The following is a 14,783-nucleotide window of genomic DNA, read 5'->3' as shown; positions in this document are numbered from 1 at the left end:
TTGAGATGCATACGTTCACACCAGAAGACAAGAGTGAAAGTGACAGAATTTTTCTCGTACTAGTTTTATTACTAGATTCTGATAGGGATTTCTTTAAAAAGTATTTATTTAGGAAAGGAAAACTTAGGTCACTTTGAAACACCTGCGTAGATGCCAGAGATTTCTATCCCTTTTCTGGTGGCATGAGAAACAAAGAAAAAGCAGTTTTTAAAATGCATGTTGACAATTAGATAAAAAATTGGGATTTGGATTGGAAATAAGAAAAATTTTAGAATGAAACAACATATGCTAATTTAAGATAAAAATTAGGATATCATTACAAATACACACACACATATATAAGTAAAATTGAAAAAGGTAAAAATAAATATATAGCAGAAACTTAAGAGACTAATATTAGCCTTTTTAATAGTATGATAATTGCAAACATAATTTGGAAAAGAAAAAAGGAACAGGACCTATGAGAAGTTAAAACACTTTAATTCTGCACAAATAAATGAACCACAAAATTCAAAACAACTTAAATCTTTGAACACGACAACATATTTTCATTTACAAGCTTCATTCAATTATCCAAGTACAAAGGAGTATTTCACTACTACTGTAAAAATTAATATAATGATGATATTTGATGTAATACTAGACATCAAATTTAAAGATAAAAAGTTATGAAATAGATACTATAGATCAAAGTAGGCTTTAAATATTATAAAGTATATTAACATCTACCTATCTCTCTCTATATATATATGTAAGATGGGAAATTATTACAAAAGTAAAAAGTAACACAAAAAGAAGTTAAATATTTCACAATGAGGTTATTTTTACAAGATAATCTCTCACACACAAAAAATCAGTTTTCTAAAATAATGCATAAATTCAATAATTGGAATAAGATTATCCTTGAAAAGTGGAGGGGCAAATCAATACAACAAATATTATTTTCTCACAGTGAATTTTCTCAGTTTCATTTTCGTTGAAAAAAAAAATTAATATTGATTTATCTTCCATTCTGCAGCAATGATTTCAAATATGCTTTAAAAAATGTCTTTTCCAATTACTAAATTAAAATTACTTTCTTTTTTCACAAAATTTTTAAAATAAGGAATAATAATACCTGGCTCATTCTTTTGAGCTGATAAAATTCAATTTTCTTTATTCTTTTTTACATAAAATTTCAATTAATTTTAAGCTACTAGCTTTATTCGATAAATTTAAAATTTGTTAAATAAATCTGCATTTAAATATAAAAGAAAACAATTTTAAACATGAATAATATAGATATTTTTCACTCAACACTTAAATAAGAGTAAATAATGATTATGCAAAGTGGAAAATTTATAGAACAAGCATTTTTTATTATTATTATCGTTGTTACAATAGATAATCAGATTATGTATTTTAAAATTGACAGATATATTAATGATACAAGTCATCAATCATGTACCAATTTATTCTTAACTATAAACTGGTACATAATTGATAATTTTAATGCAATGATGAGAAAAAATTCTTATATGGTGGAAATCAAAATTCTTCCTTTCATAATAATTCTTTACAAGTAATATCAACATAATAATTTTAATTAATGAAAAAATACTGAGGTAGATTGGGTTTCCAATACTTAAAATCAATTATTTTCAAATCTATTATAAACTGCAATTTGTGATCTGATTTTTACAAAGTAAAATATATACAGATTGACTGTAGTAATGGCAAATATTAAAAGAAATTATTCAAAATGAAATTTTATTTCTTTTAATTGATGAAAATCTAATTTTAACACCAAAATTCTTTAAAAGAAAATATGTATATATATAAAATGAAATAGGGAAAGAAAAAAAAAAAAAAACTGGCAACTAGCTTACACTAAACAGATAATCTTTCATTGCTGCAACATTGAAACAAATATTTACAAAAATTGCAATGTTAGCTCCTTATTTTTGAATTTAGCAATTATTTTATAGGCATACTTGATATTTTAATGCAATTTTATCCTTGATATGCAGAGTAATTACAATGATTACACCAAATTAAGAAGCTTTTCTCTTCAGAGCAAACACAATTTAATACATTACTAATTCACAAGCAAACAAGAAGTAAAAAATAATTACATCTATGCAAGAATGCTATTTAAAATGTAACAAAAATATAATAACATTATCTATCTTTTAAACAAAAAATAATTAAGATTCTTATCTTATAAATTCAGCATACAAATATCATACAACATTGATTAACTTGAAAACAAGAATGGAAAAGTCCAAGAAGCATACAAGAAGAAAATAACCCTTCATAAGATACATATTTCAGTGATGAAAAAATGAAAAATATTAAGGAGATGCACCATCATGAAACCACACAGTTAGATTTCTCTTGAACATTCCCATTGGCCTTTTCAATTTCCAAGATTATTCTTTTGAAAATGTCCGCAACACTCTAAATAAAGAAAGGAGGGAAAAAAATTAATTTCAAAGTATATAAAAATTTATACTAAAAATATTATCAAGTTAAATAAAAATTTAGTAGACTAAAAACTTTTTCAATGCCTATAATTAAAAAATAAATTGGTCAGTGCAGCATATCAAATTATAAAATATTTGCATACAATTTCAATCACAGAATTATGGTAACTTTATAATTAAATATTGAACATTAAAAGGGAAGGAAATTATTTATGAAAGAAGTATGAATGACACAATTTTAGTAAAAAATAATGAGCATGGTATATTTGTTAATAACTGATTAATTAATTAATCATTTGCTTTTTGCAAGCACTAATCTTAGTTTAAGACCTTACATGAATATTTATATGAAACAGATTTTTCTTGTATCAGACTTGAGAGTATATAAATTCTAAGTTTTAATGAATAGCTACACTGAGGAAAGATATTGTATAAATGATCCTTTGAAGGATGTTCACCAAAAATTGAAATGAATCACGAATAAACAGCACAATGTGAAATGAGAAATTTACATTGATAAGTATAATGATTCAATGATAAACATAAAAATAATTTTAATATTTTGCACCTGTAGTAAAATCTTTCACAATCACAAAAGATATCATCAGATAAAAATAACTTCCTTCATTTTGAAAACACTTTCCTTTTCTTTAATTTCAACTTAGTGATATGAAATATAAAAAGATGCAATTCATACCTCCTTTAAAATTGACTGCATATATATATATATAACATATTTCTTGCTTTAAGCTTATGCTAATCTATAATCATAATTTCTTGGGTGGTATACAAACAATTAATTTCAAATCTACATTAGCTTATTATCATATTAGAATTAATTTTAAAGGATCATTGAGAGGGTGTGAGAGATAAATTTTATCTCATAATTTAAAAAGAAACAATTAAAATTATTTTAATGTTGATATTTCATAATGGTGAATTTCATTACTTTCTGATCACTTACAAAAACAGTGTGTTTAATGGAAAAATATTTTGCTGAAAATAATAAGAAATTAAATTTTTTCATTAATCAGATGTCTGATAAATCATGAAATGACACTCTCTAAAGTGTAATATAACTTAGTAAAGCAAAAATATGCAATCAAAAATAGTAATTATTTCCCATTGACAAATTATTAGAAGGGCCATACACAAAAATTTAAAGAAAAAAAAACATTTTAGTATACAAATTAAAGTTTTACACAATATTATTAATTTTTTTTTTGCTATCATTTACAACACATTAAATTTGTCCATAAAGCCCACCTAAAAGTTTATAAATTTAAATATTTTTTCTTATGGGATAATGCCACTCACTTTATAGGTAGTGATATAATCTATTATATTTTCATTCTGAAACATAGCATTAATCATTGTTTCAAGATCTGTGACTCTTTCCTTCAATAAAATTCAATGAAAATCATTAAACTTACTTCATTATGCTTAGCAGATGCTTCTATGAATTCAGCATTCATACTTGCTGCAGCTCTTTTCCCATCTTCATATGACACCGCTCTTTAAATAAAAAAAAAAAATATGCTTTTATTATTTCAAACTATTTAACATTAACCATTAACATGAAAAGAGTTAGTATAAAAATACATGTCAATAGCATATAGTCCATAACATTTTTAAAATACAGAAAAAGAGTGAATTATGAAATAAGATTGCTAAATAAGGAAAATGAATTTTTATTGATGCACTTTATACTTAATCAAACATCTAACACCCAAATCAAAATGAAACTTCAATCACAACATACAAGTATTAGGTTTCAACATAAAAAGAAAATTAATCTGAATAAAATATCAATTAAATGATAGACAATTATAAGGTATGCTTTAGAGTAAGAAGTCTTTGGTAAGACAAAAAGTTAATTTCCTTAATTCTAACATCCCCCTTAAAAAAAAAAGATATAAGAATTTAATTGAAAATTTTTGAAATAAACCTTTAATTTCTAGCTCCTTTGCATCAACAATGCAAATAATTTTCTCTATGATCATGAAACTATTTCTTTGTTGCTGTTGTAAATCAAAGAAATAATTTGCAAAATTGTAAAGAAATGCAAGAATGTATCTTATTAGATTTATAATTTTTAGTTACATACATCATTTTTAGTAAAACTATATTAATGCACACAAATAAGAAATTTTTATTTCATTTAAAAAGAAGTAATAAAAAAATAATAATTTTTATTTAGCATTGTTTAAAAAAGTACAGAACAAATTAATTAATAGAATAATTACTTACCTCTCCATATGTAAATCTACTTTATTTCCAACTAATACAATAGGAACTCTATAAAAAAATTATCCATTAGATAAAAGTTACAACAAACTTTAAAAAAATGTACAATGAAGATTTTACTCCACAATTTAATTTCATTGTTTTTGTTAAAAATTTATTTTAATACAAAGGAATTGCAGATTAAAGTAATTATTTTTTAAAAGCTTTCAAAAAATTATATCATTTTGTAACATTAATACATGTATTATTCGATGATACAATTTTATTAATACATAACTCAAAAAACATTTTAAAATAGATGATGAAAAATATAAATATTATAGGCAAAAAAGTAGAATTCTATTTGATGCAAATCCTGCAGATCATTTATAAGATATATAATATTGGAATAATCTAACATAAAAAGTTAAAATAAGGGAAAAAAAAAAGAGGGGTGGGGGGTCTACAGGATTAGAGATATCAGAACATTAACACAAATAAAATTATATTTTGAGTTATGGAAATAAAATATATAAAAAAAACTTTCATTCTTCAATCAATAAATAAATATACTCACTGAACTTTTCCAGTCATATCTAAGAGTCGATGATGTATAGATTTAACTATTTCAAAGCTGTGGAGGAAAAAAAGTATAATCAATTACAAATTCTTAAAAAATTAGTCATATGAATTTTAAGCAAAAATTTCCAAATTCTAATTCCCAAAAGTCATAGCAAATACCATAAATGTATTGACAACGCTAAAAATATAGTACTGAAAATCAACCATTAGAATTTCTAGGTTAATATATATATAAAAAAAAAAAAAGATAAGGATAAAACATACAATACACGAAGCGTCCTATTCATTTTTATCAGTCAAGATTTAACTTTTTATTTATGCCATTCAGTTTCTAATGTTGTGTATTTTATAAATATAAGCAATCAAAAATATAAGCAATATGAAACTAAAACCTTATTTCTGAAACAATCTAAATTATTTCAAAACGAAACTAAAAAATTATTTCGGAATCAAACTGAAAAATTAAAAAAAGTAGAAAAAGCATCATTGTATTTAAAGAGCACAAATACAGCTACAACTAAAACACAGATGAATCTAGACTAATTAGTAATAAAAATAAAGTTAGAAGGAAAAATAGAAACAAAATTAAACCAATAAAATTATTTATGTGGTTTAATTTTATTCCTATTTTTTCTTTCAACTTGGTTTTTATTACTAATTAGTATATTATATATATATATTAATTTATCAGTGCAAACAAATTAACTTAATGCATTATAACAAAATCTAAACAGATATTCAAAATTCTCTAAAATGTATATATCATCCTTTTTTCTTCTAATAAATAAATAGAAAAATTTTAGTAGTAAAAAAAAATCTTGTGCCAAGAACGCACTCTTTCAACAGGACTGCAACGAAATTTGGTATATAGTTCCTAAATTTCCACCAGAGGGCACACTTTCTGGAGAAACATTAATTTTAACACAATAAACAACCAAAATGGAATATTAAAATAATATTAACATTTATTGACTAGTTTCTGATCACCTTGTCATCGAACCACATTAAATAAAGATAGAAAAAAATAAAAGTGCACTGATTGAAAAGGGGGTGGGAAACAGTTTAGTTTGCAAAAATATGAACAGATTAAGATGAAATTGCACAAGAGGAGCAGTTGTGAATCATGTCCAGGATAATGTAGTGGAAGGTGCTCCATGTGACCATCCTCTATCACCTGCAAAATTTCAAGTCAATGAACAGTGCATTCAACAACATATTGTAACTGATCAATTGTGATGCTTCGCACATGAAGCGTTATGGAATTCTTTAACTCATTCACCATCACTACAAGACATCGTCATCATTACAGCCAGAAACATCAACATTAGAAACATGACAACGACTGCAAACGTTTCTTACACTACCTGTTTTGCATAAAGCTTCCTCTTCTTCACAAGCATGCAAATCTCGACATTTTTTTTCTATAACTGACAGCTTTTCTGGGTTTAACATTTTATTACTCATAATTCTTCTTCTGGATTGTTAATATTGTTTATTGTGTTAAATTTAATGTTTTTCCAGAAAAGACGTCCTCTGGTGAACATTTTGAAGCTAAATTTTTTTCCTCAAAATTCCATGAGCACATCTTGTGTACAGTCTATGCACCAAATTTCGTTTCAATCTGTTCATGCATTTGCATTGTAGGATTCTGTTTATAGGAGAATTTTAATCATAACTACCCTGTACATTAAACTATAGTTCCCCTCTGTAATTTAGAAAATAACTACTTCAATAAATTTATTTAATTCATGATGCATGTGTAATATAAATGTTATATGCCCTTTTGTCTATTTCAGTAAAAAAATATTTAAAACTTTCACATATCATGTGAAAATAGTTGAATACTATTAATATATATATGCGTGTGTGTGTGTATATATATATATATATATTACTAAAGATGTGTCAGAATTTTTAAATATGTATAAAATACACATATAAAATTATTTTAAAAAAAATAGAACCAAGCCAAACCAAATTAGCAATATTAATAATAAATGTTACCTTCTTTCTGAAGTTATGGAATAAACAAGTACATAGCCATGAATATCCATTGAATATGATTGTGGAAAAATAGAAAATTCATCCTAAAATTGAAAAGGAAGGAAAAATATATAAGAAAAAAAAATGAATACAAAAAATACAAATTGAATTAATGTATAATGGTATTAATATGTCATCTCTGTAACAGAAAAAACTTATATGTCATACCAAATCCATAAAATATTACTGCAGATACATTCATATGAGCATTTCCCCACCCTTCTTACTGATGTGACATTTAAAACAAAGAAGATGCACTGCCTACTCTTTCTTTGCATTTGGTCAATTTTAGTAGCAAACTGATGAATTCTATCTCATGCAGTCTACTTCATTCTTTATAACATAATCATGCCCATGTAATGTTGATGTAACAAATAAAGATAAATGATTCTTTAAATATATACAAATCAATTATCATATATACCTTGATTTCCAATACTTGAATCCCTGAAACTTACTTGTGACCCAAACGAGATACCATCACAAAAATGCTATATAAAGGTTTTCATTTACAAGGGCATTTGGGTATTTAAATATCTATCACTCAAAGATTTTGCAAAACAGATAATTCTGTATCAGTAACATTCATGATTTAAATATATTAAAGCATCTTCATAATTTAATTGTAATTAAGTGTACAAATTCTCTTTTAACAATATCTAATAAATTATTTGTAGCTGAATTTAATAACATAAAAATTATTTTTCAAATAATCTAGTTCTTAAATTCAGTCTGGAAAAACAAACAATTGTTTACATTAAATTAAAATATATACACTGATTGGAATGATCAGGCATTTTAAAGTTTTACATTTATGGCTAGTTATATATTTGGACATTTTGGATGATGGATCTTATAATTAAGAAATATAACAAATGATGTGCACATACACATAGGTTAACATCCTATAATTCATAAACTTTAATATTTGGGAGGTGCAAAACAAATTTAACGCAATCTATTTTAAATACTGATCAAATTCAAGAGTATAACATATGTTTAACTTTCTGCATCAAATAACTAACAGGCAAAAATAAACCCTGTAAAAAAATTCTCTCATAAAACACTAAGATTTAACTTAAATTAAAGGGCATCAACCAGTTAAACCAAAAATAATTATTCATTAGTTTGATGATTTAAAATAGTTCATTTAGTTTGAATTATAATATTTTTTTCTAATAAAATAGAAATACTGATCATTCCCTTCATTTATTATAAGAATTTACAATTAATAACCCTGGCATAGCTTGAAAGTGCATTTCTTAAAACCAAAGGATATTTCTCCATCTGAAAGATAGAATCATGCTACATCAACCAAATTCTATCATGAAGTCCTGTAAAAATTAATATTTGAAAAGAAATCTTTAAGTAAATCCAATCAATAGAAACATAAAACATAACATATAAAAAATATTCAAGAAACTCACTTGTCCAGCAGTGTCCACTAATTTTATAAAATATTCTTGGCCATTAACTTTAGTTGTTTTTGTAAATGCTATAAAAAAGTTCATTAAAAATTTAGAATTAAAATAAAATTTAAAATGAATAATACAATGAAATGCCAATAAAGATAATTTAATATCTTACTATTTTCAATAGTAGGTTCGTAAGAATCAACAAATCGGGCTTCTACATACTGGATGGTCAGAGATGATTTACCTATTTTATTCAAACAATCCATAATTAGATATATGAAATTAAAAAAACCAAAAATTATTTAAACAAGCTAACAAACTACATCTAGCTGTACAAAATGCATTCAATTCAAACTCATTAAACAACTTATTATGTACACACATATTATTAATTGAATCCCGAAAATGAAGAAACAAATATTAGAATACTATAAAGTGGTGAACAATTCATTATTTATTTTTAAACATATATTTATATTTCAAGTGAGTGGCGAATTAGACAAATTCTTTTCAAATGATAAATAACCTAACAAAAGGGATCTTATTTCTAATAAATCAAGATTTAATTATTTTCTGCAAAAATGACAAAACAGTAAAAATTATATACTACTATTAACCTAATATAAGTCTATCCTCTCTTTATTAGTATTTTCATAACTAATAAAGAGGAGAGAAACATACTGATACTTGAGAAATAAAGTATATACTAATAATTATAATTTTGAAGTTTTATTTTTATTATAATTCATTTAAAATGATATCTTTTCATAGAAAAGTAGTTTAGTTAATTTTGGTTAATAATTGGATTCGAAGCAATACGAGTTATTTCAAGATAAATATCATAATTTTGAGTCATAGATTACATGGACAACACCTAAGTTAGCATTCCTATCACCGAACTACAGTATTACCACCAAGGTCGCACAATAGAATCAGGTCTCCACCCTGAATTAATGCTATCAAAATTCACACTATTATCAGATCAATGTAGCTTCTGAATAATTGTGCAATATTCATAAAAAGAATCATAATTCATAAACATTTTATTTCAAGGCAGCAATAGATTGTATATGATAAATGAACGAAAAAAATAGCATTCATAATTCTGATAATCATTAACTAAATTTTCAAATTTCTAAGGTAAATATTTCTTGAATATTTGTAAAGCTCTGTATATGTTATGCTACATATTTAATAATAATTCCCAGCTTTTTTAATAACACATTTATAGTTGATTATTCCTGTCATTATTATTTTAATTTGAAAATAATAACTCATATTTGTGCTTAACTGAAATTCTAAATGATAAATAAAATTTTGATGAATTCTACTAATTTAAAAAGTAATATCCAATGTATACTTTAAACAATTTTTAACAACAAAATTAACAATAACTTATTGTTACAGAAAAGCAAGTATTCAGTCAATTCCTTATACAAAAATATTAATGGTTTCTTCACACTAAAATTCATCGCAATCTCTATATTGAAAAGTCACACTAAAGAAAAGTAATAATGAACTATCACAACTAGATTGTGCAGATATAGTTCTTTTTAGATTACCATTTCAAGTAAGAGGATTTTTAAAATATCATATTACAGTAAAGATAAATATATTGATAATTAGCTAATTAGGAAATAAATTCACACATCTAAAAATATAACAGGTAATACAATTTTTAGTACATTTTCTCAAAGCTATTTCATTATTTAAATGAATTCTATCTTTAATTTAAAATGATAATAAATAATAATATAATATGCAAATAATAATTATTATCACTCATGATATTTTTTTAAAAAGTAATAGTCAAAGCATTCGCTAACTGCAACTAAAATTTTTTGTAAATCTATACCAAGAAATACATTATAATATATTTAAACTAAAAAAAAAAATAAAAAAACTTATGCGATAATACATACTCAAATCTTTTACACAAGAATAACATTTTAAAAAAGGTTAGGAAACCAAACTAAAATACAGAAAACGACAAGTTATTAAATTATTTTAAAGAAAATCTTAAACACTTAAATCTTAAAGAAAATCTAAAAATAGAAAAGAATGTGACAAGATCATACTTCAGAAGAAACATCGTTCATATTAATTCTTTGGTAAGAATAATACAAATAATGATTTTTTAGTATGTTGAGATAATTACAAATTACGCATAAAATTAAATTTAATGCTACTGAATCAACAGTTTGTTCTTGTGCGGTAAGTTTCACTTTTATTTTGTTAAAGGATATGCGTCATATTAAATTAAATTCAATTAATATTCTATATTCATAGATCAATATTCTCAAGCACAAATATTATTTCAAAATGTCAAATGCAATTCGTAAAAAAATTATGCAAAAAGGTAGTTAATTTTTTATTTCTAAAATTTATATAACTACTGACCAACAGAACGATAGCCCATAATGGCAATTTTACGCTGCTTAGGAGGCATTTTTCTTTTTTAACGTTTATGGAATTACAAGGAGCAAAATCATACTGTTTCTAAAACAAATTATGAAGTTTATTTTTTAAGTTACAACGATATATAATCCTCACAGAGCAAAGTCCAACAGTGTTGAAAAAATCAAACGCACCAACACTATACAATATGGCGAGTTTTTGTTTTTATTTACTATACACATTTTTCTTCTTCAAGGGCAAAGAATTAGTTTTTTGGTGGGGAGGGGAGAGTGGATGTTTTTTTTCCTCTTTCAATATAATATTAAAAAATATCCTAAATCAATGTGAAATTTATAATCATTTTCTTTGGTCTTTAATCTATTATTTTTATAAGAAATACTGAGAATTTCGATGAGAGAAATAAATAAACGTATAATCAAGATACTTATTATTCTAGCTGAAAATTGGCAACAGCTCCATCCGCCAGCAAGTCAAGACGGCTAGCAGACGTGTTTTGCCATCTGTTTCTGTTTGAAGTTTGTAACTACTTAATTCAGAAATGTCTACTTCTGAAGAACAACTTAAATTACGTATAAAAGAATTAGAAGAAGAACTTCAGTTGGTAAAGACGAATAATGAATGCAAAGGAAGACAAAAAATTGATCAGATTAGTTCTGAAGTTGTCGATTCTAATCCATATAGCAGGCTTATGGCTTTGAAGAGAATGGGTATTGTTGACAATTATGAAACAATTCGGAATTATTCCGTAGCTGTTGTTGGTGTGGGTGGCGTTGGAAGTGTTACTGCAGAAATGTTAACAAGATGCGGAATCGGTAAGCTCATTCTTTTTGATTATGACAAGGTAGAATTAGCAAACATGAATAGGTTGTTTTTCCAACCTCATCAAGCTGGACTCAGTAAAGTGGATGCTGCTGCAAGAACATTAACTTTAATCAATCCTGATGTGGAATTCGAGACCCATAATTATAATATTACCACAGTAGAAAATTTTAAGCATTTTTTAAATGTCCTGTCAAATGGTAATAAAGAACATACAGGCCCAGTAGATTTAGTTCTGAGTTGTGTGGATAATTTTGAAGCTAGAATGGCTATAAATACTGCTTGTAATGAATTGGACTTGATTTGGTTTGAATCTGGTGTAAGCGAAAATGCTGTATCTGGCCATATACAATTTATAGTTCCTGGTGAAAATGCATGCTTTGCTTGTGCTCCTCCCTTAATTGTTGCATCAAGTATCGATGAGAAAACTTTGAAAAGAGAAGGTGTATGTGCTGCTAGCTTGCCAACAACTATGGGTGTGGTAGCAGGCTTTTTGGTCCAAAATGTATTGAAATATTTGTTAAAATTTGGAAAAGTTTCACACTATTTAGGTTATAATGCTTTAGAGGACTATTTTCCAACTATGAGGCTTCAGCCCAATCCTGATTGTGATGATTCAATGTGTCGTCAGCGCCAGAAAGAATATTCCTTGAAGGAAAAAGATGAAGTTGTAGTTGAGAAAGTAGTTGAAAAAGAAGTTGTGCATGAAGATAATGAATGGGGCATATGTTTAGTTTCAGGAACTGAAGAAACTGAAGAAGAAGATTCAACTGAAGTTGCAAAAGGTCTGAAGCATGCTTATTCAAAACCTGTTGTTATTGAAGATGATGATAGTAATTGTGTTGATGTAAATGAACAAAGTTTAGAAGACTTAATGTCCCAGTTGAAATCTTTATAAAATCCCATTATTTTCGCTAGAACATATTTTTCAAAATTATGAAATAAAGGCACAGAATTCTGAAACTTTAAAAGTGTATAGTTATTATATTTAATTAAGGTATTTGATTTAAAAATGACTGTTAAAGAATACTTGGATATTAATATATTTTATTGGTCATCTTGCGACTTTAATTATAAGAACAAATTACTTTCTTTGAAAAATTCTGTGATTAGAAGAAATCTTGTATATATATTTAAGTTTTTAAATATAATGCACAATGTAAATAAAATTACATCACATTAAAGGTCAATTTTAGATTGAATCTGTATTTTTTATATTATTTGTAAAAATATATATTTACAAGCTTGGTGTTAATTATTAATAAAAGATAGTAGCATTTATTTTGTTTGAAAATATTTCATAATTTTTCCAGATTTATCAGAAAATAAAATTGCAAATGTTTTAAAGTTATTTTCCTCTATCACTTTGCTTTATGTTAGAGAATAATTCTATACTTTTTGCAAACATTTTATTATGTTAAAAAATTTTATTTGTATTTTTAGTTTTTAAATATTTGTTTAAGGAAAAATGTTATTAAAATACCTTTTTATTTTTCTCTTATATTCATCAAAGCTTTTTTTTTTTACATGCGTTTACATAATGTTTTAATGAAAAAAAGAAAAAAAAAAAAAAAAAAATTCAGTAAATTTGGAGCATAAAATAAAGATTTTTTTACATTTTTGATGTTTAGTATTTAATTCATAATCAACTTTTGCTTGTAGGTATAATTTTTCTAATTAATAATGTTTGAATTTTCATAATTGTTTTTTTTTTATGTTACTGCCTTTAAATTATTCTTAAGAATAGTTAAGGGCTGGTACATATCTGGGGGCACGGTAGTGCCCCCGCCAAGTCGAGCAAAAACAAGCGGCACGGCCGTACTATCCTTTTCTCGAAGCAGTTCAGGCCATTTTCAACCCAGTATAACTTCGTTGTGGATAAAACTAGAAGCCTAAGTTTTCAGTAACCAAGCAGGCATTATATAAACATGGTATATTTCAAATTTCATTTAATTTGAACCAGTAGTTTAAGAATTATAACTAGTCAAAGTTTGTGAATTTTGTCACTGACTGACTGACTGACTGACAGATCATCAAAACTCTAAGGCACTTCTAGCAAACATAGAAGCTTCAAATTTAGAATACAATTAGTGTTTAGTGTATAAATCAAGGAAAAACTAAAATATCCATGTAATAATGGACGGATCGATAAATTTTTCGAAGTTTCGAGCATTATCCATTTTGTCGGCAAATTCGTCGCCAAGTCGTCAAATGGTCGCCAAGTTTTCGGCAGCATCCAATACAGATTGCTATAAAACGGTCTTTCGTATGATGACACTATTCTCGCTGGGAAAAATTAATTAAATCTCAAAATCACAGGTTTGTAACAATATCTAATTTGAAATAAGTCAATTTGAAGCTGTGGAAGCTGCAAACGCAATGGATGACTTTCAGAGAATCAATCTGGTAGAAGAAGAGCAAAGTATGATCGCAAAACTTAATGTCGATCAAAAAAGAGTCTTCTATATGATCACAAATAAAATGGACACAACCGATAATAACGCTGACGTTTTACGCTGTTTTGTGAGTGGAACTGGTGGCACTGGCAAGAGCTTTTTATTAAAAACTCTGAAAATTTGGGTTAAGACGTATTTAAACAAAAAAAGTGGCAGTTAGTGCTCCAACAGGAATAGCTGACTATACATAGACTATTGCAGCTGCCTGTAGAACACAAGCAACACCGAAGTACAAACCACTTTCTGATGAAGTGCTCCTTCTGAGATCAGATTTGAAAGAAGTAGTGTTATTTATAATAGACGAAGTGTCGATGATATCCAATGTTTAACATATATTTACTTACGCTTATCTGAAATAT

At 25.9% G+C, this 14,783-nt stretch overlaps 2 protein-coding genes across 2 annotated transcripts; one reads left to right on the top strand and one right to left on the bottom strand.

Moving 5' to 3' along the window:
• Positions 1-461: 461 nt before the first annotated feature.
• LOC129971383 (GTP-binding protein Rheb-like) lies at positions 462-11,363 on the bottom strand. Its single transcript, XM_056085098.1, has 8 exons — positions 11,132-11,363; positions 8,904-8,975; positions 8,744-8,811; positions 7,278-7,360; positions 5,269-5,325; positions 4,716-4,763; positions 3,899-3,980; positions 462-2,439 (listed from the first exon to the last, which is right to left on the bottom strand). Exons 1-8 carry the CDS (start codon positions 11,178-11,180, stop codon positions 2,350-2,352), a joined length of 549 nt encoding a protein of 182 aa, XP_055941073.1. The 5' UTR covers positions 11,181-11,363; the 3' UTR covers positions 462-2,349.
• Positions 11,364-11,614: 251 nt separating this feature from the next.
• On the top strand, positions 11,615-13,210 carry LOC129972889 (ubiquitin-like modifier-activating enzyme 5). Its single transcript, XM_056087196.1, has one exon. The coding sequence runs from the start codon at positions 11,688-11,690 to the stop codon at positions 12,864-12,866; it is 1,179 nt and encodes a 392-aa protein (XP_055943171.1). The 5' UTR covers positions 11,615-11,687; the 3' UTR covers positions 12,867-13,210.
• The last annotated feature ends 1,573 nt before the right edge of the window (positions 13,211-14,783 follow it).

The sequence above is a fragment of the Argiope bruennichi genome, chromosome 6 (genome assembly GCF_947563725.1).
Source record: "Argiope bruennichi chromosome 6, qqArgBrue1.1, whole genome shotgun sequence".
Lineage (NCBI taxonomy): Eukaryota > Metazoa > Arthropoda > Arachnida > Araneae > Araneidae > Argiope > Argiope bruennichi.
This window is presented reverse-complemented; position numbering and strand designations above follow the sequence as displayed.